Source organism: Alosa sapidissima, chromosome 4 (genome assembly GCF_018492685.1).
Source record: "Alosa sapidissima isolate fAloSap1 chromosome 4, fAloSap1.pri, whole genome shotgun sequence".
Classification (NCBI taxonomy): domain Eukaryota; kingdom Metazoa; phylum Chordata; class Actinopteri; order Clupeiformes; family Clupeidae; genus Alosa; species Alosa sapidissima.
The window spans coordinates 32454485-32482393 of record NC_055960.1 but is presented as its reverse complement, the minus strand read 5'-3'; the positions used below and the strand labels follow the sequence as shown (position 1 = coordinate 32482393).

The following is a 27909-nucleotide window of genomic DNA, read 5'->3' as shown; positions in this document are numbered from 1 at the left end:
ATCTGGTCAGGTGACCATCTGAAAGGTACATTTGTACTCTATGTGTTTTTTTATATCTGGTTTATGTCTGAGGAAAGACATGGCCCGAACACCATGCAATTAAATATTTCTTGGGAGCTAAGTTTTGTGTACAGACTTTATTGTTATTGCTATGGCTTTTGCTTTGATCCAGCACCCTAAGCTTTTAGTACTTGGATGTGTGCCTTTCGACCCACATTCCCACAGTTGTTTATTTTTTGGCCCATTTCCTTCCTGCGGTTATTATGACGTCCTGACTTGCATGACTTAAACTACATTCTCTTATGCCTCACCTGATTGCGAAATCGGCCAGACCTGGATGGTGTATAGATGGGAATATCACTGAAAGAAGAATGTCAACATTTCGTCCCCTCCTTCCACACCATGTGTGAACCCCTCCTGTCAGGGTGTGGCCGAGAGAAAGTGCCTAAATACAGGACAGTGGCAGCAACACCACCACAAACCGCAACCTGCTCACACAGCACAAAGAGATCTGATGGAAGGTAGGTGGTTTGGGGTTTTGTACGGGAGATTAGGATTTGTTCTACACCACAGAACCACAGAAATTAGGGCTTTAGCACATAAGTGCCTCGTTGGTTTCCTTCTCATGCTTTAATTTAGTCCAGTCGTTTATTTTCACCTCATTTGTCCTTGTTCTTGTATTGTTAAATATCACTAACATGAAAACTCTTGCTGGAGTGGAAACCTAATTTGCATGTTTTCCTTTTTCTCCTTGTGCAGATTTGACGATTCAGTGTGTTAACTGGGACAAGGAGGAGAACGTGGAGAGCCACAGAACAGAGGGTCTGGATGGAGAGTCCCTGGTGGTGAGAAGGGGACAGCCCTTCAAAGTCAGTCTGAAGCTGGGGGGCAGAGCCTACGACCCAGCCAAACACAGACTCTTCTTTAAAATTCTATTAGGTGTGCTACTGCTCTGTCATGCTATGTCAGTCTCTCTCTCTCTCTCTCTCTCTCTCTCTCTCTCTCTCTCTCTCTCTCTCTCTCTCTCTCTCTCTCTCTCTCTCTCTCTCTCTCTCTCTCTCTCTCTCTCTCTCTGTGTGTGTGAGTATGCAGCACCTTACCTGTCTCTCCCTCCTCAGGCAACCTGTATGTCCAGATCCCTGTCGCGTTCTCCAAGCAGGTAGAGCGTCCTGACTGGGCTGCCTACTTCCGGGCTGATAGCTTGGCATTCGACCCTCAGAACGTGTCCGTGTACCTGTGCACCCCCGCCTCCGCCCCTGTGGGCATATACCAGCTCGAGCTGAGCATACTCTCCCCGTACTATCACAGGGTCTACAAGGTGGGGTCGTTCACCCTGCTCTGCAACCCATGGCTCAAAGGTGAGCTTGGAAACCACTGGATATAAGTGGTTAACTGTGCTTAATATACTTAGAGGGTTTTTTGCACAGTAAAGACAAATGTTACATGTTGTAGTACTTGTCCTGTGGATATGGTTTTCCCTTTTGTTTGGTGGTATAGATGGTTTAAAATCAATGTGACTGGTAAAGAAAAGTGCCTAACATCTGGAGGTTTTGCAATTGCCCCAGTCACTAGTGTTTAAAGGTTCGACAAGTTAATGTAACCTATGTTGTTCTGTCTTTTACAGAGGATTCTGTGTATATGCCCTTGAAGAGCCACAGAGAGGAATATGTCCAGAATGACTTTGGTTTGTTGTATATGGGCACGCCCAGCAACAATGTGGCCAGACCATGGTCTTTTGACCAGGTGAGACATTCCTCTCTGTCTTGCATTATGCCTTATTCATCAGGCATCATTGAGATGTTGAGTTTTTTTTCTGTCGTTGACGTTTGAGCTGCATTGTTCTGTCAAGTCCCATGTATACTCTGAATCAAATACTCACCTCCCTGATTGTCATTTCATCAGTTCAAGTCACACTCTGATCATGTGCGTTTGTCTGTCTGTGTTTTAGTACGAGGCAGACATCTTACAAATCTGCATGAAGCTTCTTGACGTAAGCCCTCAGCACCAAAAGGACTGGAAGGCTGATTACCTGAGCCGCGGTGACCCGGTCTACATCGGCCGAGTGGTGTCTGCCATGGTGAGCGTGCCATCTGTGTCTTACCTCCATCCCATAGCACTGCTACTCCAATCGAATGCTGCTAACACATCACGGATCTGAGTGTCCATGGGGACCTGGATTTAATTCGGACCCAAAGACATTTCCCAATTCCACCCCCATCTCTCTCTCCCATTCGATTCCTGTCTCCACTCTCTACTGTTTCCATAAAACATTCTTAATTGTTTTTTTTAAAACAAGTAAAAACTTCTGCATTCATAAAGTATTCTTGATAGCATTCCATTCTTAATTGCATTTACCTTCTGTGATTTCAGATTAATTCCCAGGATGACCAGGGAGTCCTGATGGGCAGATGGTCAGGGAGCTACAGTGATGGTGTCCACCCAACCAAGTGGACAGGGAGTGGGGACATTCTAAAGCAGTGGGCTGCATCCAACTTCAGTCCGGTTAAATATGGCCAGTGCTGGGTCTTTGCTGGAGTCATGTGTACTGGTAAGGCATGGCCTGTTCCTCCATGATGATCTTTGTATCCACATGAGAAGAATTATGTTAATATCCTGCTATGTGAAAAAAAACATACAATACAATTTCCTGCGTAGATATACTGTGACTACATTGTTATGAGTTTGGAATGGGAACGGTTGTTTTTTGCTTACAGTTATGAGGGTGCTGGGGATTCCTTGTCGCGTAATCACCAACTTCAACTCGGCCCACGACACCAACGCTAACCTGGTGATTGAGGAGTATTACTCCGTCATGGGGGAGAAGCTGCCTCGCAGCAACGACAGCATCTGGTGAGTTCTCCTCAACCACAGTGCACGCTCTTACACACCATGCCACACCAGTATTCCTTTTGTTCAAAACGCCATCTTGTCTTCATCCCATCTCAGGAATTTCCACGTGTGGGTGGAAGGCTGGATGAGACGTAAGGATCTGGGAATGGCGTTTGATGGATGGCAGGTGCTAGATCCCACCCCTCAGGAGAGGAGTTCAGGTCAGAGGTCAAGCTTAGTTGTGTTTATCCATTGGATGCCATGAGTTCTGCATGACTGGCCCTGTTTGGACCTTTGATACTCGTGGTCATTTGTTCCTGGCGAAGCCTACGTATATTTGACAGATCTAAACAAATCTATATTGTCCCACATATTGTCTTTGGTTTGATCAATTATTTGATAGATGGTTTTATATTGAGGTTTTATATTGGGGCGGTGGTAGTGTAGTGGTTAAGGAGCTGGGCTAGCGTGCAGTAGCCTGAAAGTTGTCGGTTCAATTCCCGGCTTCCACCGTTGTGCCCTTGAGCAAGACACTTAACCCCAAGTTGCTCTGGGGACAATGTGATCCCTTGTAATATAGCTGACATATGTAAGTCACTTTGGTGTCTGCTAAAATGTAATGTAAAATGTAATGATCTGCCTTTTAGTTGGATTTGCAGCTAGATTATTCCATAAACCTTTTCTATTTATCTTGGAATTAACCTATTTTCTTTTCATTACTCACCTGTGAACAGCTCAGTCATTCTTGTGAGGATGAAATATGTAAAAGAACGCATCTGCCTGTCTTTACCTAAATTGATTTGGTTGTGTGTCACAGGTATATTTTGCTGCGGCCCAGCATCAGTGAAGGCTGTGCAGGACAAAGAGCTCCGCATGGTCTACGACGTCCCGTTCGTTTACGCCGAGATGAATGCCGAGGTGCACACCTTCATCGTGTCAGACAATAAGTCCTTCCAGGTGGACGTGGACACAGAGAGAGTGGGAGCGCTCATCTACACTAAGGCTATTGGTACCAATCAACCCCAGGACATCACAGCTGATTACAAAGCTCGGGAAGGTGAGAGAAGTGGCTCAGACACTAAAGACCTTATGATGTATTGCTGGCCAAAGAAAATGAGTTTATTCAGACAGAAAATGTATTATTCATTGCAATCTGTAGTGATATATGATCACTTGAGTGGTACATAACTCAGTGGTTTATCATACACTTTCTTGTTCTTTATAGTTTATTGTCACCAAGCTTGTTACCCATTTTTTTGCGGTTAGCTTACCCAATCAAGAGTCGACTGAATGGTTTGCTTGAGAGCTTTATTAATGGCCTTACTTTTTGGTTTCACCAGCCCCTGTACCATACTCTATGGACGTTCCAGCAAATGGGCCCACTATAATGTCAAGATCACTTGGTAAGTTATTTTATTGAACCAAAACATTATAAACCTGGAATAGAAAACATTGGGGGATGTCTCCTCAATATCAATAACAATCTCATTGGCTGCAGTGTATTTTACCATGTGGCTTCTCCCCTCTAGCTTTCGTACCAGAGCCTGCTGCCTTCAACAGACGTAAGTTTGATTTTTTTAATTCTGTTTCACCACTGACTGCCACGTTGTACAGGTATACATACTAGAAAAAGGACGTCATTAACCCCCTGTCTCATGGTTGTGTCCCAGGACCCAGACAAGGTCTCGCAGTGTCCCTGAAGTTCCAGAATGTACCAGCAGCGGGAGATGACATCTCCTTCGTGGTCGTGGTGGCCAACTTGGAAAACAGCGCCAAAAGACTGAGACAGCACGTGAATGCCCAGGTCAAAGAATACAGCAACCTCCCAGGAGGCACCATCTGGGAGGACCACAGGGTCATGCAGGTCGGCCCTCTCCAAAGTAAGGGGCCACTCAGTCCTGCTCGCTGTCCTATCTCAACATTCCTTCTCCCATTCCTAATGGTTTTCACTCTGAAGACTAACTAACTGTCCTAACGGCACCTCTAGTTACTTATGCAACAAATGTGGCATGTTTGGTTGTTTAGCTACACCCAGACACACCCATATACAAGAGGTGTGCCATGTGTTTGATTGAATGGGGATGTTGTTTTGTAAAGACAGAAATATGTGTGTCGAAGCTCAGCCCATTAATGGCAGCATGAACAGCAATAAGTGGTTTGGTGCGCATTCCATGTAGCATATTCAAGTGTATTTTGTGGATATGAATCTAATTATTCTACTTTGTTTGCATATATATTTACACTGTTCTGTTACAATCAACAGCTCTGGAGATAGCGCACCAGATACCCTATGAGACATGCAAGGTCCTCATTGGGGAGGACCTGGTCAATCTGGCTGTGGTGATTGAGGATATGGGGAGTCAGGACCGAGTGTTGGCCTTTGACGAGTTCAACATTGGCAACCCTGAGATCCTCATAGAGGTACGGTGGCCTCACAGGGGACACTCAACACCAGAGCACCTTGCAAAATACAACAATGTATTGTCAACATTGCAAGAAAAAAAGAGTTGTGACCCCAAAAACAAATGGTCAGAGAATCAGAAAATAATTAAATTGCATGTATTTAAAAATGTAGAAGTTTAACATATGTCCCATTTGCCAGGTTCCAAATGCCCAGAAAGTGGTACTGGAGAAAGAGCACCAGGCCCAGCTGACGTTCAAGAACCCGTTCAGAATGGCCATCGGTGGGGTGCTGACCATAGTCGGTGGCGGCCTGCTGGAGAACAAGATCAACATCAGGTGAGAAATTCACATCAACATGAAGGAATTCACCACTTCACACCATGCAACTGAGGTGTGCCTCAGTAAATATACAGAACAGAACTGTCCCAAGGTTATCATCACATAGTTATAATGTGCCTTGTATTCAGTACCATGTAGGAGTGGCACACGGCACAGATCAATGCATGTCTTTGTTGGGTGGAAAGTAGGGCAGTTCCTTGTTCGCTATTTATCCTGGCTGGAATGTCCACATTGTGTTTTGGACAAAGTATTGTTTTAAAGTTTGCCATTCCCCTGAAGCAAAAGCCATAAAATATATAAACTTTGCTGAGTTGCAACATCGGTAATTGTCTGACATGAGTACAGTGGAAACAGTTGGAATGGGAACTATTCACAGAGATGAAGCTCTGATGGAAACGGAGATATGTGTAGACAGGAAGATCAGGTCCTTCCATGTAATGTTGGCATAGGATCAAATGTGTACAATATGTCAGCATGCTATTGAGGGAATTGAGGGAAGAATCAAAGGACAGATTCTCATTTTTAAGCCATACTTAAAAATATACTCATTTATAAATTCTATTACTTGCACTTGGACGTAATGTTGTATGCTTTTTCCATGATGGCAAATGTTATATGTTGCAGGGTCCATCTCAATCCAGGTGAAACCATGCAGAAGACGATCACTTTCAGACCTAAGATGGCAGGAATCAAGATGCTCCATGCCAGCCTCGCCCTATCCAACACGCCAATTGTGGTCCGGGGCTTCCAAACTATTAGAGTCAAACCTATGTAAGGAGGCTCTTTTTGATCACAGCACTTTGCGGACCGCAAATGATTGAATCACCCCGGTACATCACAGTGTACTATTTTAATGATGATTTCTATGGCTGTTTGTGTATTATTATAGAATAATGTGAGTATTTTGTATTGTTAAAGTTATTTATTTATTTTCAGATTTTTAAAGCATATGTATACGTATTTGTACCCAGTTAAACATACTCAGTTATAATTAAATAAACATAAATATTGTCTAACATCATTGTATAATATGTGTTCACTAAATAACACTGCTTGAACATACCATAATTGCACGATTGCCAGAGTTGTCCCACTGACTGATGAAGCCCACAAAGCATAATAGGCTAGTTAAATAAAAGCATAAAGCATGGCTTCCTCGAGGGGGCACTGTGGTTCTTAAAATTAATCCACACTTATCTGTTCCATGAACTCAACTGCACTGACAGGCAAGTCCCAGAGTTCATACTAAGTTTATTACATCTACATGTATATCCTCTGAACATTTCATCGACAGCACACTTCAAAAGTGAATCAAAGACAGGTCGGGCTATAACATTCTATGGACAAATGTTAGTGCTGTTTAATATGCTCCACTGTGGCATTTTGTTAAAGCAACACCAAAGAGTTTTTTATACCTTAAAATAATGTTTCCAAAATCGTTTCAGTGGTTCATCAACTCGTAACAGGGTGAACGGCACTTCTGCATTCGCTTCGCAGCCCTCTATCGGCTATAACCGCACTATGTAAGTTTGCCAGATCGGGTAGCGGATCTGTAGTTCGATGGAATGAGACATAAGAAACTACAAATTTGACTTGCATCTGATGTCGCAATACATCGTACTTTTATAAGTCATGCAAAATATTCTACCTTGTCTGTGGACATCATTATTTGCAAAGCCGGTGCTGGATAAACAAATAGCGTGCGTGCGACAGAGGGAAAGTTCTTTGGTGTTGCTTTAACACCCGTTTTGTTGACAATGGAAATAAATCAATATACAAAACACAATAACACAAACAAACTTACTGAGAGCCAAATATGAGAAACAATGGAGATGCAGCCACTATTGGTGCTACCTTCGTTCACTGAGAATTGAGAGCAACCTTACAAAGTAATAGACCCTCCTTCATCTCATTGAACCTTAGTGCCAAGCCTGATTCTGGAGCGGCACTCGAGGCCGCACCGCCGCAGCAGCACACTCGGCTGCATCTACTGTAAGCCACAGCTCAGGGCGCAGGCTCGCCATCAAAGCGGGGCGATGTGAACTGCTGTGCGCTACTGGCAGCCGACTGGCTTTCTGTGATGCAACCGTCCTCATAGGCAGCTTGAGAGGGTATTATCCGTGGCCCTCCCTCAGGAGAGATGAACGCCGGCATGCATTAGAGGCGACCCTCCGCGATCGATCGGCAGTAATGGAGGGCTAATGAGTGCAGAACAGCTCAATGGAGGACCGAGCATGCTTTCCTCGCCCCAGCCCAAAGTTTTCCAAACTTACTCGCCGAGGGAGTTCACAGAGCGATGGATAAGAGATTAATGGGTTGTGTGCGGGATAGAAGAATGAGGATAGGGAAAGTGAGAAAGGGAGGGATACAGTGAGAGAGGAAGAGAGCCATTTGAGAGGGACCATGGTAGGTAGAGTCAGGAGAGATAGATAGATAGATAGATAGATACGTTATTCATCCCGAGGGAAATGTTAATACAAAAGTCTAGTATGTGATGCATTGACCATGTTAAGGTGTGTGCAATGATGGTGCAAAAGTGAACAGTGCAGGGACTGAACAGTACAATAATTATGCTTGTTATTAGGCTAAATATCAACTATGACTATGAAAAGACAAGAATGTAAACATAATAGAATCGCTTAACAACCAAGAAAAATAATATAATTTAAGAACAATGTAGAAAAGGGAATACGTTATAAGGTGTAGTCTAGATTACCAGATTGTGTAGAAGGGCTAATGTAGTAAATCAGTCAGGTAGACAGCTGTCAAACTGATATGGTAGGGGCTGAGGTAGACAGGCTCATGCTGAAAAGTCTATTTCTCCCCTCCCCTTTTGTGTGGAATTGAAAAGTTGGATGGCCTTAGGGACAAAGGACCTCCTCAACCTGTCTCTTGAGCATGACAGTGACAGAAGTCTGCCTTTGAACATGCTCCTCTGTTTATTGAGCGTACTGCGTAGTGGGTGGCGGTCACTGTCCATGATCGCCAGCATCCTCATGGTCCGTTTCTCTGCAGCAATGATGTTGCAGCGTTTGTACATGTAAGGAGCAGCCTGAAGGGGAAACAGTGTGTGTGTGTGTGTGTGTGTGTGTGAGAGAGAGAGAGAGAGAGAGAGAAAGGTTGATTGTGTGTCTGTGCAGATACTGTATGATGGGCATTTACTGTCACTTGCCTTTGAAACTGAGCTACAGTACAATAGCCTCTGCGCCCCAGTGAGCACCATTGAAGCAATCGTGCGTGGGTGTGTAGTGTGTTTCTGTCTGCTTTTTTTGTTGTGCGCGCGCGCGCGCGTGTTTGCTAAAGTATTCCCTGGTGTCACATTGTGCTGCGACATGCAGCCAGCTGCAGTCGACAGCCGCGTTATCCCAGCCGGATTCCAGACGAGCAAAAGAAGAAGCAGCCAAATGCATACTAAACATCAGGCAGGGCGCTCTGACTCTGACTCACTGCTCCGACTAGCTGCGCCAATCTTTAATTATTAACACGCATTTTCTCTCCTAGCGCTTCATTTGTGCTGAGTTATTGGAGAGAGACAGACATGAAACGCAGACGGTGAAAGAAAGCCGATAGGTTTAGCAAACTTTTCTCTCAACAAGGGAGTTAGTGAGTCAAACTTCTCGCGACAGTGTCGCTATCATTTAAATGGTAGACTACACAGTCATGCAAATAGAACACGTTTAGACACATTAAGAGAAGTTGGACACGTTTTGCATCAATGAAAGCTTTTGGTTTACAACCACCATTCCAAATTCATGGGTTTCATCAGGTCCCTTTCCACAGGTGTGTAAAATTAACCAAGCACATTGATTAACCTTTAAACACTGTTCGTTGCTACCCCCCTTTAGGCTACTGTTCGCAGTCAAATTTGACCGAACAGTTTTAACTGCTCTTAAATACCAATACCATGACAAAAAGTATTATTTAATAGAACATTATTGTAAACAGACCCTTATTAGAACATTAACATCTACATCACGTGTGTTTGTGTGTGTGTGGGTGTGTGTGTTTCTGTATGTGCGTGAATGTGTGCGGACACTGTGGTTCACATGCACAGTGGCAACATGACAACATGAACTGTGTGTGTGTAGGTGTGTGTGTGTGTGTGTGAGAGAGAGAGAAAGAGAGAGAGTGTGTGTGTGTGTGTATGTTTGTGTGTGTGGGTGTGAGTGTTTCCATGTGTGAAAAATGCATGTGTGTGCAAACATTGGTGGTTTTCCTGCACATGTGGCACCATGACAACATGAACTGTGTGTGTGTGTGTGTGTGTGTATGTGTACATGTGTGTGTACAGTATGTGTCTGTTTGTGTGTGTGTGTGGGGTGTGTGTGTTTCTGTGTGTGCATGCATGCCTGTGTATGCGAACATTGGTGGTTCACATGCACAAGTGGCAACATGACAACATGAACTGTGTGTGTGTGTGTGTGTGTGTGTGTGTGTGTGTTATGTGTGTGTGAGTGGGTGTACATGTGTGTGTGTCTGTTTATGGGTGTGTGGGTGGGTGTGTTTCTGTTCACCCCTATTCACGTATGTGCGTGAATGCCTGTGTGGACATTGGTGGTTCACACGTACAAGTGGCAACATGACAACATGAACTGACAACATGTACTGAGTGTGTGTGTGTGTGTGTGTGTGTGTCTGTGAGTGGGTGTACATGTGTGTGTACTGTATGTGTGTCTGTTTGTGTGTGTGTGTGTGGGTGTGTGTGCTTCTGTGTGTGCATGCATGCATGCGTGTGGGAACATTGGTGGTAAGTTGTAGGAGTGTGTGTAAGGAGATATATTTTATCTCCTGGATGAAATGTATACTCTTTCCCATTAATTTCCTATGGCGGTCATTTTTGACCGTAAACAAAAAAAGTGTTTCTACGTTGAATAAATCACTCAAAATTCAAAGAAAGAACGAGAATGTTGGAATCAATTTTGTGTATCACCCCTACTATTGATGAATGACTGAACCAGGGCCGGTTCTAGCCTAGCCTACTACATTTGGGTGGGCAACGTAGCAAAGCGGTCAGATTGGATCAAAATGGACATAAACACAAAACACAAACACAAAAATAAATCGGTAGGCCTACTCAGATCCGGTCCAAGCCCTGATGGCCCTAAGCAGAATTTGATTTGGGGGCCCCCTACCACCTTATCACCACCAGTAATATTGAATAGTGTCAGTGCTGGCGATTATATATATACAGTAGGCCTATATAGCCTATATGTATATTATAATATTGTATTCATTGTAGTTCATATTGGAGTTCATATAATTACAATAGCCTAAAATATTTTGGCATTTAAATATTTCATATTTATTCTTTTTTACTTTTTTAACACCTATCTTTAATGTCATGATTACATTGTATTAGTGGTGCCTTAGTCTAATTGTGCCTTTCAGTTTAAGACGGAGAGTAACTTGTGTGTGTTGCAAGGGAATAGACGAACGTTCGGAAGGTGTACCATCTACGGGAGGCTCTGAGGCTAATACGGCTTCACCTGGAGTTAGCATTCCATTTTGGCATCTCTTTGACAACGAATAACTTAACATCTGAAGCATTTTAAGCTTTTATATGAACCGTTTCTATATCTAGAGAAAAACAACATTGTGTGACTGGCATCATAACCTTGTATCTCACTTTACAGCTCCGTAATAAACTTTTTTTGAAAACCAATGTTAAAATGATGTCATGAGCACTTTTAGTCACACATGAGAGAAGTAACCGTATTTTCTGGATAAGAAACTAAAGGCAGTCTAAGGGAAAGTCCATGGGTAAGCTATTTAGGAAAGCACTGAGGGAACAAACAATTAAATGATATTTTGTTGGGTTGGCACTATGTCAGATCACCTATCAAAAGCTGCACTCTCGGATCAGACTGCGCGTTTTCTTAGCACCTCAATAATATAACTCTCACTAACTTGATGCAAGGGAGAAGCGTATAGTTGTAGTCCGGCTTTGGGTTTACTATCTAATGTGAGTTGCTGCAGCCAAAAGCCAGGCAGGGGCAGTATTTAAAATAAGCATTTCAAATATAAAATAGTATTTTGACATTTGTATTTTATTTTGTTGAAGAAAATACCTTCATATTTTGTATCAAAATACTTTATAGGTAAGGTGTGTCATTTGATAGTTGACTGCCAATACACTCCCTCTCATACCAACCTCATGTTTCATGAGAACTTTAATCATCTAATCGAAACACATGGAACCGGTTATGTGGTTGCCCTGCAACATTGCTCAATCTGGGCATGCATTGACAATGTCAGAGACTTGTCTCCACTTTGTACCCCTTGACAGTTGTGACAGTTTGAGTGCATCTCTGATACAGTATTTAGGCTATGAGATGTAACAGGCAGGTTAGCATAGCATGTAGGCAGAGAAAAGCTGTTGCTCTCAAACACTGTCCACTTAATCAAAAAGAGTCAGGAATAGATTAAATAGACAGATAAAGAAGGTCATGCTCCCTTTAAAGATTATTTTTAGTTCTTTCAAAATACAAAAAATACATTTTATTTTGATACATGGTGTGGCTAATGCAATGTGTGGTTTATTTTGATAAACTTAAAATTAGGGTATTGGATGTTTTATTTTAAAATACATTTTGATGTATTTTTGCCCATCCCAGCCAACAGCTAGCACTGCAAGGCAGCTACAGTGCTACACTCTGGGGGCATCTTTAAAATCATGGCCCCCAGAGTGTAGCACTGTAGCTGCCTGGCTACTCTAGCTGTTGGCTGCAACAACTTGAGCTAGGTAGCATCGATTGTTTTCGGGAGGTTTTTCTCATACTGACAGTACCCAGTGACCTCAAGAAACAGGAGGCCGGGGGGTCTACAGTACATCCAAGCTGGGTTTGAGGCTGCACACTGCGCAGATGCACAACTGAAAAGAAAAAAACAATTGACTTTGTTTGGGTGGACACCCTGGCCCCTGTCTAGAGCTGGCCCTGGACTGAACCATATAGGCCTATATTAAACTTGAGATGACTCACAGAGCAGCAGGTTAGTGTCACAGCCTCCAGGACCGATGCTGTCTGTATCCCCAAAGCAGACCTCCTGCCATCCTTAGAAGCATTTTGAACCCTAGGAAAACTTACACTGACATTGACCATAAATATAACTCTCTGTCGGTGGCCTAATGTATTATTCTCAGCCTCTCACTCGTGGGTGATATTTCATGCGTGCTGCACACACACTTACTAACACACATTGGATTTTGAGATGAAACAGGAAGCCCATTTATTTTGCTTAATTGTATTGTCATGTGAGGCATGCTTCATTAAGTATGTGTCCTGTCCTGCATTCTCTTCGGCTTGCTGTGCTAGTGCTCCGTTTGAGAGTTAGGCTGCAGCAGGAGGCTCTAACATGACTGACTACATTGTCTCAGCACCTTGCCTCGCTACCAAAAATAGTACCCCTCACCGGGTAGCTTGTCAGTGTCTCCAGAGAGGGACAACCTTGAGATAATCCGAATGCTTGGGCCTTTTTAAATATGGTGATATGGTGTTGTAGCGAGTAATTCCAATGCCACATCGAGGCACTCAAGCATGTTGAGATAGCACGGCATGAATTAATCATCTCCCTCTCTCTCTCTCTCTCTCTCTCTCTCTCTTTCCCTTCTCTCTCACCCCCTCCCCTCTCCACCAAGTCTCTCAGACATGATCTAAAAGCCTCTGTCTGCCTATCCACTGTTCTGCTCCTGATATTAAATAAACTGCGATCTAATTTGAGATAAAAGCTGATTGACTTTGGTTGACCTTCATGCAATCAAAGTGTGAATACCTTGATGGATATCTCACCCCAAAAGACAGAGACACACACACAGACAGGTAGACAGGGAGGAAGAGAAATGAAAAGGTTATGAAAACATTGATCATATCTGTTTGCTCCCTGCTTCTCTCTCTCTCTCTCTCTATCTATCCCTCTCATTCTCTCTCTCTCTCTCTCTCTCACACACACACACACACACACACACACATATATATATATATTCCATTTTATTCTGTATGACTCTACAACCTTTCACACATCTTCTAATGCCTATTTACCTCTTCCACCACAACTAGATATAAGATCATAACAATTCCTTCATTCCATGCTCATAAGAAACATGACCTCAGATTGGTTTTATTTTACTAGCTGACTGGGATATGGTATTCAAAAGCAGAGGGATTCCCAGACTCACATAGTTCCTTGCCATGTGGTTAATTGGCTTAAATGTCAAGTGACATGACAGTGATGTGCATTTAAGGAGCCCAAGCTCATCTCCATAGATAGAGAGCCAAGAACCACGCTGAGCTCTGTTGCGAAACAATAATTATAGAAAGACAGGGAGAAATGGGAAAAAGCTTGAGATGTATGAGGTGTATTAGAATAGAATTAATTAGTACACAGAGACAATGCATTTTGTGTCACTTCTGTTCTTTGCATTGCCACTTTGCATGAAATGGAAGATAGTGAGAAAATAGTGATTAATTATATTGTACCATGTTATCACATTTTATCAACTTGTCATTGCGGTTGCTGCTCTTGATGCTCCTCTTTCCCTCTGTGTCCACTGAGGTAAGATGAAAATGGCTGAATGAGTCACACATTGGACACGGAAAATATGTCTATATCTGTTAATTAGGAAACAAATAATAAATCACTGACTACGTCACATTACTGCTGAGAACACGTTGTTCCCTGTGTGAGTGTGTTTGTGTGTGTGTGAGAGGGGTGCGGGGGTGGGGTGGGGGGGGGGGGGTTGTGGATGGTGTGCATGTGTTCATGCTTATCATAACAATATAAAATATAAAATAACAAAGAAACAAAGCAACCTTTTGTGACATTTCTATCTCCATATTGATCTGGAATGGACAGAGAAAATTAGTTATTTTGCCTCTGGAAACTGCCCATGCACCAGTCCGCATAGCACTGAGAGTGACTGCAACCTTTGAAGTACTCATGTTCAATGTCAAATCAATCCTTTGTCAAATGTGGCAAAATGTGAAACATGACAAAATGTGGAACATAGATATCTTACCCAACTGCTGTTCCCGCAGTGCACACTCATGGAGGTTTGTCTTTCCTCATGCCCTGATAGTTCTGCTTCACTTTCTCATCAACAATATAGACCCTTTCAACAATAAAAACAAAAACAATGCTTGAACGTTCTATTTGGTTCCCAATCTACTTCCTCTGCATTACGATAACATATGGAATGTTAAAACGGAAGCCTTGTGGGGCCAACTATGATGCTGAAAATGGAACTCTCTTGAAAGGGTCTATAACTCTAACTAACTTGATGGGGGAGGCGAGGGGCCTTGATTCATTTGCGCGGGCCCTACGCAACATGTGTAGTGTGCGTATAGTTGCGGTCCGGCTTTGGGCCTACTATCTAATGTGAGTTGCTGCAGCCAACAGCCAGGGATGGGCAGTATATAAAATAAGCATTTCAAATATAAAATAGTTTTTTGTCATTTGTATTTTATTTTGTCGAAGAAAATGCCTTCATATTTTATATCAAAATACTTTATAGGTAAGGTGTGTCATTTTGTAGTTTAAAAATACTGTCAATAATTTTTGGTAAAATCAATAGCCTACTTTTGGTGATGTCATGACAGCATAAAAGTTCAACACAATGGATGTAGGCAACTGGTGCTGACTTAGTCATTTACTTGTTGTTTATTGTGATCATAATATTGAGATTCAGGAAAATTCTGTACAAAATGAGTAACTTGTAGGTTGCTCACACACACAACACACTCCCTCTCATACCAACCTCAAGTTTCTTGAGAACTTTAATGATCAGTTTCTTGAGAACTTTAATCAATCTTGGCAGAGCTGTGGTGTCAGAATGTGTGTGTCATCATGCCTGAGACGAACTGGAAGTGAACTCCCATCCAGCGCGTTTGGCTTCGTCCAAAGCTCACCTGAAGCCTGCGTCGTGCTCCCCGGGCCGATCCTCTCCCATTCCCAGGCATGGCTTCTGTCTTAATGTGCGGCGGAGAGTTTTCGGCTGAGCTGATGCCACGCTTGGCGGTGCTGTTTGCTGCTTGCTTGACAAGTGTTGTATCTCTGCCAGCCTGGATGCCGGGAGTGCAATATGAAAGTCTTTCACCTCCACTCACCGTGTGCATGGGAGAGCAATATGAAAGTCTTTCACCTCCACTCACCGTGTGCATGGGTGTGCATGCGACTTGGGTATTCCTCCACGAGCAGTTGTGTTTGCCATGCACTTATATGCGTTGATGTGCCCAACACACGTGCTGTTTCTGTATGTTTGAGTATGTGTGTGTGTTGTGGGGGGGGGGTAAATGTGTACGGAAGCATGTGGTAATGAGATATTGATTGTACTGCTTACACAAGCCCCAGGAAATCCTTGGGTGTGATTGAAAAGACTGACCCTGACCTTAACCCTGGCCATCTCCACAATCGATCGACATTACACCTTTCCACAAACCCCCGACACCTGAATCGATGGCACAGGATTCTCTCCATTCTTCCCATGGAGGACGAGTGCAGAGGATAGGTGGATAGGGAGGCTGCAGAGAAAAATAAAAAGGAAGCAAGCGATCTTAGCTTGGGTCTCTATAGCAGGTAATGATTTGACAGCCTTGTGTAGAGGAAAGGGTCTGGAAGGGATATTGTGATCTTATTTAGGCTGGTGGCTGGTAGCTGGTTTGATTTCTCTCTTTCTCTCCCTCTATCTCTCTCTCTCTCTCTCCCTCTATCTCTCTCTCTCTCTCTCCCTCTATCTCTCTCTCTCTCTCTCTCCTCCCTCTATCTCTCTCTCTCTCCTCCCTTTGCTTCCCTTAGTTATCAGTCTATAAAGGCCCCCAAATATGGCCTGGCAGACCAATAAGGATGTGGAATGGAAGAGAGAAAGCAAAGCAGGTTAAGTAATGAGGTGCTATTGTGAGACTGGGCCTGGTGATTTGAAGAGCACCTCTGCACTCTCATTTACCCGAAAAAAGAAAGAAAGGCTCTCTTCACTTCTCTCTGTCAGATAAGACCTCTGCCAGCTTTAACCACGATGCTTGCACTCTTGTCTTTTGACTTTGCTAACACTTTATTTGATGGTTTTCTGTGAGCTTATTCTTCACTTATATAATAACATATCAATAAACTGTCTATAACATACTTTAATTGTATAGCATATTGTCCTGTCAAGTCCACAAATGTCTCTGTTTACGAACATTTTAAAAATGCATGCATTAACATGCATGTATGTAGTCTTAACTATCCTGGGGCTATAGGTAAATGTATGTGGTGTGCAATGACATCAACACTGGGACAATCCAGATATAGAAAATACTATAAAATACTATAGGAAAAAAACATCTACAAGTCTTCATTAAGGAACTGAAGACATTTCTAATGGGTCTGTGTAAAATGAATCAACAAAGACCATATTATCCCCATAGACTATTGAGTTGCCATACACGCTGTCAGGTAATTAAACCATTTAACAAAGCATAAGAAAACTGTAACTTCTCAGGGGCTTTCTTTAATTTCCCAAGCTCCACCGTCAGTGTTGGTGTTTCAGAATCACTTTTAATAAGGTCTTGGCACCATTTCATATAAGATTATCGTCAGATAATACAGAACAGACTTATGCACAGAATTAGCTTATCCACATGACTAAACCAGTCCCTTTTTCTTTGTAGCTGTTGGTTGTTATTTTTCTGCATTTCAATGTGGCGCACCTTCATAAAACTGAGACAAAATGCTGTCACCGTGCTGTGACTGAGTCTATTTATGTGGTAATATTCTCCCACCTGGAGACCATCCATCCTCAGCCCAGTGTTGGAGCAGTTGTAAACCCAACTGTGAATAAGAGATTGCCGTGGCTATTAAAGCCATCCAAGTCATTGCTTCATTACATGTTAAATAATGAGTAGGCCTATCTTTCTAGAAGAGTCTGTGACCAGTATACTTTTTGATTAAGTTTAACCTAATGCTGGGGAGCATTTTGCCAAACTAAAGCTTCTCAGCACAAGTTGCAATACTTGGATTTATAGCACTGTGGGACATTTTCTGCAAGCCATACACAATGTTAATGAGTTTGACCTCTTCTGTAGCTCATGCAAGGTTCTTAGAGAAGGTTACACTGGAAGGCCACAATATCCTTAAAGGAGGGCCATTGACAACAGCATGAGACGTTACAAGAGAAAAAGACAAGGCAACAAAGACAAGACTGTCTCGACTGTTCATATTCAGTCTCTCAGCACAGTGAAGAGACATTAGCAGAATGTACACATGAAGCAAGCTCTAGGCTAAAGCCATTGTCTTGTTTACGCATGATGTTGCTAACCTTGACGGTGCAGGGTAAGCTAGCACACAGTAATGTATTCAGCACACTTCATTAAGCCACTCTCCCTGAGGAAGTTATAATGGGCCCCAGTATGCTAATCTATCAGAGGTCATTTGGGAAATGGCCTTTCTGTGTCAACATATATTTGTGTGTGTGTGTGTGTGTGTGTAAGGGAGAGAGTGAGAGAGAAACAGAAAATGAGAATGTGTGTGATTGTATATACTGTACATTGTGTCCTGACATATTATTTCACATAATGATTGCAAAATTACTTTTAAATAGCCGGTACTTTGTAAGACTTTGTGTGTTGCAGTGGAGTGTGTGTATGTGTGTGTGTGTATGTGTGTGTGTGTGTGTCTGTGTGTGTGTGCGTGTGCTCTTGAGTGTGTGTGTGTGTGTTTGTGAAAGTGCATGTGTGCGTCTTTTAATGGTAATCACTACAGGGTCACTCGATAATGGCCACGCGGCCTCGAAAGCCGGCTCTATTAACCTGCCTGGGCTAATAGAGGTGATTCTCTGCTTAATTGAATGGAGGTGGTGCAGTATGCTAGAGTGCAGAGGCTTGCGTGTCCATTGCTTATGTTTCAGAGCATATGTTGCTTTCATTTCAGTGATCAAGTCAAGGGAAATAATATGCCTGCCTGTTTGACTGCAGTGTGAGTTAAGTGGGAGTTTGTGGTGACTTTCCATCATATAACAGATCTTACCATGTCATGGACATGTCATGGAAAATATCCTGCAGACATTGGGACTGTTGATATCCATTGGCACAACACTGTCATCTTACCGTTATCAGTGAATGCCATGAACTTTCTCAGAGTATTAGAGGCCATAATAGTTTATATCACATGATAAGTTGTAATAACAGCAAATATTTTCAGAGCTGTCAACAATCAAAACTGTACTACTTATGACAGGATATGGTATTTGTCATGGCATTTTTGTGATATGTGGGTTACACCCAGAACATAGAGCAGGTGTCCATATGGCATTATGCAGCATGTGTGTTAATGAGTATGTCTGTAACAGGGTGTTATATGACTTGTTATAATGCTCCATGCACTAGCGCATAGGGCTCAATAAATACAATCAGTAACACTTCTCTTTGAAGGCCATTGCTATAAAGATTTATACATGTTCATAAGCCAGTATAATGTGATCACAAGTCATTATAATACTTGTTATAATCATTTACAAACACACATGAGACTACAGCAATGTTCCTAATGAATTATGACCTGTTGCTTTAGTGTTTTATAACTAATGGTTATATCAGATTACCGCAAAACCTTGATTAATAGCTCAGACTTTTTTTGCTTCAATTGCCAAATGTATCCTGCTTACCGGTACATTTGGGACAGGCGTCTATATGGGCCAGACCTTTAATTCATTTCACACAAAACTTTTGCTCAGCAAAGATGGGAAATAATATCAAATTGATTATTCAAAACAATATAAATATTTGCCTACTATATAAAAAATAGGCTATCCAATAACGCTATCAAATAATATCAATTACAAGTCATTCATTTGATCTAGCTCTGAGAGTCGGAGTTCTCTAACCGAACCTCATGCACACACAGAAAGAGAATGAGATCTGTATCAAAATATGGGTAGTCTGAAAGGTTGAAATTGAGGAATGGATGCATAATTAGGCTTTATGGCCACCAAAGGTAGGGAGTCACCACTTCATTTCACCTCTCTTTACCTTTACCTTGAACTGAACGACTGAATTGTGTAGAATCTAACTAATCTAATGATAGCATTTCCATATGGACAGAGGTTTAAACATTTAGACACTCTGGCTAACACTATCTTTCATCAGTGGAAAATAAGTGTTTTAAGCAGTGCTTCTACTCTAACATTTATGTATGTGATGTAAGCAGCATTGAACTAGCTCAATCAGGTGATCTGATGAGCTTTGAGAAGTTTTATACAACCAATTTGAACCAAACAACTGGCATAAAAAACAGACCAGGCCTCTAATTGAGATTTGCCTTTATTTGTCCAAACCTGTAGTCAATCACAACAGACCAGTGAAGGGGGCCTGCTTCTAATTGGGACTCGGCTTTTAATCAATCAAGTCTTACGTTATATCGTTATTATATTTATAAAAAATGTCATGTCATTTTGCATAATGCACGTCCACTCATAACTACACCCCTTTGTTCCTCTGTCACTGATGCATTTTAACTTCTGCTTTGTGATTTCACAAGATGGAATAATACCTTGAAATCATGTTTAATCTGACACACCATGTCACCAAGTAAAAGACAAAAATGTCAGTCAGTATAAAAAAGTCAGTATAAAATATCATCAGGTGGGTATAAAGCAGTAAAGACCAATAATAAGACATGGTCAGATGTAATTGTTTGTTGTTAGTAAAGTAAGAGATGAGAGTTGAAGTGTTACCGATGTGCAAGTGTATTTGTACATGCACTCATGTAAAACCCAATACATGTGTGAGAATCAGCCAGTGTTGTATTGTGTACTGTAGGTAACTGGTTGCACTTTAGGACTGAGCGGGAGTGAGTTTGTTGTTGCTTCCTTGTTCTGCTGTTCATGTGGACTGTGAAGCTGCTGGTGTTGTTTGTGCTTGTTCCCTTGGCGATATTTTTTTTCCCTGGCGGCTGCTCTTTTGTCAGCAGGTGACAGGGTCGCCGGCTTGACTGATGGTGTGTCGCGGCGGGACAGACGGATGTTGGGTGACGGATGGCCCGTGCCACACTCTGGTACGGACCCGCTCACCGCGGAGGAAATGATCGATGCGGCGGCTAATTTTAAACACCGTGAACTAAATCGCCCCAGTCAGACACTCTGTGTAGAAACTGGGACACAGCTGGTGAGTTTAGATAACACACACACACAGACACATAGACACGGCCTACACACTAACACACACGCACACACACAAACACACACACACACACACACACACACACACACACACAAACGCATACACATGGCCTACACACTAACACACACACACACACACAGAGACACATATACACGGCCTACACACTAACACACATGCATACACAAGCTCACACACACACGCACACACACACGCACACACACACACACACACACACACACACACACACACACACACACACACACTAACCAGCCTACAGCCTATACTTACCCACATTCACACAGTGCACTTACTTTCACAAGAGCAGATGCACAAATACACACATAGTGAATAAAAAATACAGAAGAACAAGTGAAAAAGGAAAAAAAAGAAAAAAGATGTGTGTGTGTGTGTGTGTGTGTGTGTGTGTGTGTGTGTGTGTGTGTGTGTGTGCATGCAAGTGTGAGGTAGGTTTGGCAGGAGGCATTTTCTGGACAGGTGGAGATTTGATGCAAGCCTTGATGAATGGTTACCGGCATTACAGGGTCAGGAGGGGCTTTGTAGGGTAAGGACGGAGGGCTGGTCCTTGACAGGCTCTGTTGTCAAACACATGCGCGGAATAAATCTGAATAAATGAGCGTTGAAGACGAGGCAGGAAAAAACAACGGCGCAGACAGTTTGCCTGTGCGTGCGAGTGGAGCGCCGGGTGAGCCAAAGGGCGTGACTGACAGGCTACAAATGTGCTCTTGGCTCCGATCACATGCAATGTTATGGATCATATACCTGTTGGGTCAAGCCATTTATTATAGTGCAGAATAAAGGGGGGGGTAAAATGCTGCTGGCCCTTTTATGACTAGAGGACTCCCTGGAAAGAGGGGGTCGGCGTGAATGGCACATTCAGCATGGCTGATTCTGAGAACTGATTAATGCTCTGTGAAGGTGGCAGTGGTGGAGAGAGACACCGCTAAGAGATGAAGGGAGGATGAGGTGAGGAAGAGAAGAGAGAAGAAAGGGAAAGAATGTGAAAGGAGGAATTATATATAAATATATATATATATATATATATATATATATATAGAGAGAGAGAGAGAGAGAGAGAGAATGCAAAAATAACTTATCATGTTTTGCAAACAGGGAAGGTAAGATTCAATTCACATATTTTACTGCAAACATCTTGTAACCCTCTTGCATGATGTAACATGATGTTGTTGTTGTTAGTGGTGTCCAGTAAATAACAATGGTGCTAATGGTACCATGTTATGTCTCTGTATTGCAATAGCCCGTCACTATTGCAAATAAATAGTGATTGAATACTGTAGGTGTGGATTTGCAGGGTCTTCAGTGGGCTGAGAGATGATCTACTCATGTTTTTAAGAGAATTTCTTCATCCTCGCTGTTCCATTATGTCATTATAATGACATACAGTAATAACCTAGTAAGTGCTGAACGATCATCCTGGTATCCATGGTGTCACAGTCTGACACACACGCACACACACACACACACACACACACATCCTCCCTCCGGGCTAATGTTGACCTTTCCAGAGGTCAAGTATGTTGCTTGCACAGTATTGATGTTTGTCATATTAAGTGTAACTGATAAGGGTCCAAATCACACACATCAGAGAGCACTGCCCAAGGCTGGACAAGATGCATAGAAATGGCTGCCGCCGCTGTGGTAATTACTGTCATAGTGTAACTCAGGAGTCTGACAGTGTGCTTTTGGGCTGTATTAACGATTTCCAGGCCTGAGGCTTGTAACCATTTATCTAGAGGAGACGTAATAATAACCCAGTCTGACGAATGGCTCAGTCCCGTCTGTCGGCCGCACTTCCATTTAATGAATAAATGACATCATAAATGTTCAATAAAGTCTTAGCCCCCTGCTCCGCCATCATTACCTTCTGTCAGTGGAGTATGAGTGCTACTCCGCCATTGTTACCTTCTGTTTGAGGAGTATGGATGCTGCTCTGGTATCGTTACCTTCTGTCTGCAGTGCTCTGGCATCGTTACCTTGTCTGAAGAGTAAAGGGCGCTACTCCGCCATCGTTACCTTCTGTTTGAGGAGTATGGACGCTGCTCTGGTATCGTTACCTTCTGTCTGCAGTGCTCTGGCATCGTTACCTTCTGTCTGCACTGCTCTGTTATCGTTACCTTCTGTCTGAAGAGTAAAGGGCGCTACTCCGCCATCGTTATCTTCTGTTTGAGGAGTATGGACGCTGCTCTGGTATCGTTACCTTCTGTCTGCAGTGCTCTGGCATCGTTACCTTCTGTCTGCACTGCTCTGTTATCGTTACCTTCTGTCTGAAGAGTAAAGGGCGCTGCTTTGGCATCGTTACCTTCTGTCTGCACTGCTCTGTTATCGTTACCTTCTGTCTGCAGTGATCTGGCATCGCTATCTTCTGTCTGTGCTGCTCTGGCATCGTTACTTTCTGTCTGTCTGAGGAGTATGGGCGCATGTATGTCAGCACTCACTAGCTGCAGGTGTTTGTTCAGTTTGCAGTCAAATCACCTTGCAATAGAGCTCACTGGGGATCCGTAAGAACACCAAGAACACGTATGAACACACAGAGGTGCTAATGGGTCTCTGTTTATTCACAGACATCAAACCAGGAGCAATTGGGGGGGATGCAAATTCAGGAATCATGGGGAATGATTTCAAGCAATTTAATACAGCACACCAAAATGAAAGTGCAAAACATAATGGATTAAAAAAATAATTGGAATGAGAAGTGTGTGTGTGTGGCCTTTATATATGTGTGTGTGAATGTGAGCAAGAGAGAGAGAGATATATGTTTTTTTCTCTACTATTCAGAGTTTTGATTTGAATGGTCTATGTGGGAGTATATTTCAAAGCTCTGGAGGAGAGTAATCTTTCACCCTCTCTCACCTCCAATTTCAGCCTGTGGCTGAGACACGTTCCATAAACCACCTGAGGTCTCTCTCTCTTTCTCTCTCTCTCTTTCTCCTCCATCCTCTCTCTTTCTCTCTCTCTCTCTCTCTCTCTCTCTCGCATTCTCTCTCCAGCAAGAGCAGTTCCGACAGGCCCATGAAGGGCTTTAAATGTGATTAATAAAATCTTGAAATACATTGGGAGTGCCAGTGGCACAGTAAAGAGGCCATGGACAGAGTTATGAGGAGCGTCATGTTTGCTCAGGTCTGAGCCCTTCACTGCAGCTGTAACGGATGGAACAGTAACGGTCACTGGATTGTTTATGATTTAGCAAATTCATGTGAATTTGACGATAACACCATAACAACTGCTACAAGAGTGAATGCACATGCACTGATGACACACACATTCTTATTAAAAAGGGAAATGAGTATTCTAGATTACCTCAACATCAACAATTAAGTGGTTGTTTCTTCTGAGTCTCTATACGTCTAGTTTCTTTCTACTAGGTGCAGTCAGCGATCACATTTCCAATTTTTTGTCACATTCAGCAATAATCTCCTTACGATCCACTAGCTGCCCATTCCATGTCTCTCAGCCCAGGCGCCGAAAACAAACTTAAACAAACAAAGTGAGGGCAGCCTATCCCCCAAACAAAAATGAAACCCTGTGTGTAGTTTCTCTGGGAATACTGAAGGGAGGGGTGAGCTACCTCTCTGGTGTGTTTCGTTTGGTCCTTGGTTAATACGTTGTTTTGGACAAAAGCATCTGATAATAATTTTAAATAAACAAAAACATAAATAAATGCGACTTCCTGTGCAATCGCTGACTGCACCTTTAAGTATTTAAAACACTTGTTTGTAATGTTAAAAAACTCTAAATCAACTAATTTCATTAGAAACCAGCTGGAATGGTCAGAAAGCATGGCCGTTCCATGAGGGAGAGGTTGTGGAAAAGAAATAAATAATGGATTTCAAAAGGTCTGAAAAACCTGCACTCACTCAACAAAGCAGACCACAGAAACAAGACCATGGATGGGAAAGGGTAGGGGAAAAAGAAAAGAAAATCCATATGTTGCAATCCATATGTTGCTCCCCATAGGACTAAACAGTGGACTCAATAAAGAATCACAAACACTTGCTCCACACAGTCTGTGTATGCATATATCACTCTCACAAGGATTTCACACAACTGAAAACTAACTAAATAAGCAACGTATTTACATCAAAGTCAGTATTTGAAGAAGGCCTCTTTGTAGTAGCCTACTGTACCTAAAAGAACATAAAGAAGACACTCTGCCCCTTGAGTGAAAATAGGTAATGAAAATAGGTAATCCACAAAAGAGGAAGAAGGCATAAATGTCAAAGAGGGAAGCACCCTCCCCTAGAAATCTATAGCCTAGGAGAAGTGTGCTACCTCAATGGAAAAAAGCAATATAAGACAATTACCCATTCGAATAGAGTCTTGCATGCGCACACACACACACACACACACACACACACACAGCCTCTCAAAACATTCAATTTAAAACAACAGAGAAACAGAGAAAACCAATGGCTGTGACTACACCATGAATCAGAGGACTGGTTAATTGACAGCAACCGAAATCATCCACTTCGGAGTTCCCTGATTTAGCATCCTCGTCCAGATCCCAACCTCAGCCTAAAGCCAGTGCCTCTCTCTTCATCTTCACTTTTGACCATGGCCAATGATACATTCACAGCCACCACATTAACTGATTACAAATTGGCATCACTATTGTAATATGTAAGGGATAATGTATAAAACGCCGGTCATTATTGGGAAAATAAGTCCCGACTGGGCGAACCGGACCCCGACGCGCAGCAGAGGGGTCTTGTTCCGCCCTGAATGGAACTTATTTTCCCAATAATGACCGGCGTTCTATACATTATCCCGCTTATTACACGGCTACTTGCCAAAACGAAATAATAAACTCCCCACGATATGACTTTAGCCTACATAGCCTAGCCTATTTGTTACCGTTCATCGTGGCATTTGGTGAGAAACAAATAGTTTGCAACAACACACACTGAACTCGCTCAAACATTCTTTAGAACACAGCTGATCAACCGTCTGCTTTACAGCTGATCAACCGTCTGCTTTCACTTTTGAATGAAGTTCCAATCCTTGCGTAGTGATATGAAAGACGTATCAGAAGCACAAAACCCGTTGCCATTGACAGTGGTAATTATATGTTTGCAGCGGTAATTACATGAAAATATTTTACCGTAGAACTTTGGGAAATCCCATTCAAGCCAATGGAGCGTTCTACTTGCCTTGTGAAGAGCCGTGTAATAATGTATATTATTTGTTTAACAACCTATGCATCTGAATTCTGCTCTTGTAGTTGATAACCTTGTGGGACTCTTTATGCCACTTCTGTTGTGACCCATTTAAAATTCCCAGGATTGTTGGGCAAATCACAACAGCTGGACGGGACAGCAGATTGTCCAGGGGAACATGGGAGCCCTGTGTGCCTATTATCTGCCAGAAGGCAGCCTGCAGAAAAACAACTTCTTCCAGAACACTGTATATCAAAAATGTATATATTCTTTTTCTTCTCTTAGGCGCTGTGTGAAGGATTTGAGTTTCATTTGACAAGTGCCAATTCAGACACGTCTTGCAACTGAGATTTGACAGTACAGGAAACATTAGGGAATTTCATTCGACCAGACGTAATATTACATCATATGATCGGTTTGTAAACTCTCAGTCTCACACACTTCAGGTTTCTATCAGACTTTGAGGGTGAGGAATGGTCAAGGACTTCAATCTTTAAGAGGCTGACCTCAGGGTGGCACCCATTTATTCACACACTGATACCTGTGGGGAATACCAAGATCTGTACTACAGAGACTCAGCAGTCCTTCCAGAGGGAGGACATTTTATAAAGGGTATGCTGAGAAGATGAGCTGTCCAGCGCTGGTCCATGAGCCACTTCTGTAGCCATACAGTGGTCATTACACCATAACCACCGCAGAACAGTTCAGAGGTAACCAGTTCAACCCTATGACTGAACAGTTCAGAGGTAACCAGTTCAACCCTATGACTGAACAGTTCAGAGGTAACCAGTTCAACCCTATGACTGAACAGTTCAGAGGTAACCAGTTCAACCCTATGACAGAACAGGAAGATCAGGCTGTGGTTCACTTTCTCAATATCAATAAGTCAACAGGTATGGCAAGATGAGGACTGATGACCTGTTCAAGTCAAGTCAAGTTACTTTATTTTGTCCCCCGATGGGGCAATTTGTTGTTCAGCAGATAGTATAATACAAATCACACAAGCACACACACAGTGTTCAAGAAGCCAATGTGCCTTAAAAGATGAGGGCTGTAAAGATGTTTACAGAACTTCAGATTTAGATGTAGGCTACTACTGCTGATTTGATGCTGCTACCTCTGTCTGTGTTGTGCTTTGGTTATGAGATTCTGGCTAAGCCTGTCTGTTACTGGTTTACAGGAGTGTGCATAAAGATAAAGTGGCATGAAGTTATCTATTTCATTAAGTTTGCTTTTTTAAATATTACTATTACTATTACTACTACATATGCTTTTATGGTTGTGTTTGTGCTAGTACCATCGGGACACTGCAGAATCATCGCACCCTGACTTACGAGGAAGGACATGTTAAATGTGATGCTCAAGGCTTTTGGCTTTACGGGTTAATGTCTGGGGCACAAACCATAAAAATGCCTTTGCGGTATAAGCTTGTAAAGTTCAGAATTGAAAGCGACCAAATCCCTGCAATGTAAAGGCGATCAGGGCTGTAAGGACAGAAAGGCATCCCCATCTTTACTGACACGCTCCTCTGCCATGCCTCTCTGCAGATGACTGTATTTACCCATTCAGCCGCCCCCAGTACACAGGCAGCTGGCTGACATTTGAAGGCTGCTGGTGTTGTAGGCTATTGTTTATTTATTTTTTTTATCTGCAGTTACGGTGTGAGTGCTTTAGCCACCCACACAATGCTCTGGCTGACCCATCATAGCATCACCAAGCCAGCACAGAAGTTCAAGGTTCTCTTTTTTTTTGTCGTTGCCATGAATAGAGGCACTTATGGATAGTGATTTCAGGATTTTTTAAATGTCAGTAAAGTGCCACTGAATAAGCACACGGCACAGTGTTGCCATGACAATTACAAATGCTGAATTAATAAAGAAGAACGGCTCAAGGCTGGCAGCTCTCGGAGAGAGGTGGGATGGGGTGGGGTGTGGTGGGGTGGGGGTGGGGTGGGGGGGCGCAGAAAAGGTGGGGTTTTTGATGAAAGCAAAGTGTGAAAA

The 27909-nt window shown here is 42.7% G+C and overlaps 1 protein-coding gene across 2 annotated transcripts; it reads left to right on the top strand.

Annotated features, from left to right (window-relative positions):
- The first annotated feature begins 416 nt into the window (after positions 1-416).
- On the top strand, positions 417-27468 carry tgm5l (transglutaminase 5, like). 2 transcript variants are annotated; one of them, XR_006031369.1, is made up of 17 exons: positions 417-521; positions 760-939; positions 1119-1358; positions 1625-1743; positions 1949-2077; positions 2371-2548; positions 2715-2850; positions 2947-3050; positions 3647-3886; positions 4170-4232; positions 4359-4391; positions 4500-4709; positions 5093-5250; positions 5432-5568; positions 6196-6477; positions 10942-10948; positions 27457-27468. XR_006031369.1 is itself a non-coding variant. In XM_042090398.1 (15 exons), exons 1-15 carry the CDS (start codon positions 515-517, stop codon positions 6344-6346), a joined length of 2085 nt encoding a protein of 694 aa, XP_041946332.1. In that variant the 5' UTR covers positions 417-514; the 3' UTR covers positions 6347-6562. The 2 variants fall into 2 exon arrangements, 1 of the variants encoding a protein (XP_041946332.1); XM_042090398.1 differs by lacking the exons at positions 10942-10948; positions 27457-27468 and having other exon boundaries at positions 6196-6562.
- The last annotated feature ends 441 nt before the right edge of the window (positions 27469-27909 follow it).

Excerpts from the sequence above, each read along its gene's own strand:
- tgm5l (XM_042090398.1), top strand. Across the intron at positions 3,887-4,169 it reads TGATTACAAAGCTCGGGAAG|CCCCTGTACCATACTCTATG; the intron begins GTGAGAGAAGTG and ends TGGTTTCACCAG. Across the intron at positions 5,569-6,195 it reads GAGAACAAGATCAACATCAG|GGTCCATCTCAATCCAGGTG; the intron begins GTGAGAAATTCA and ends TATATGTTGCAG.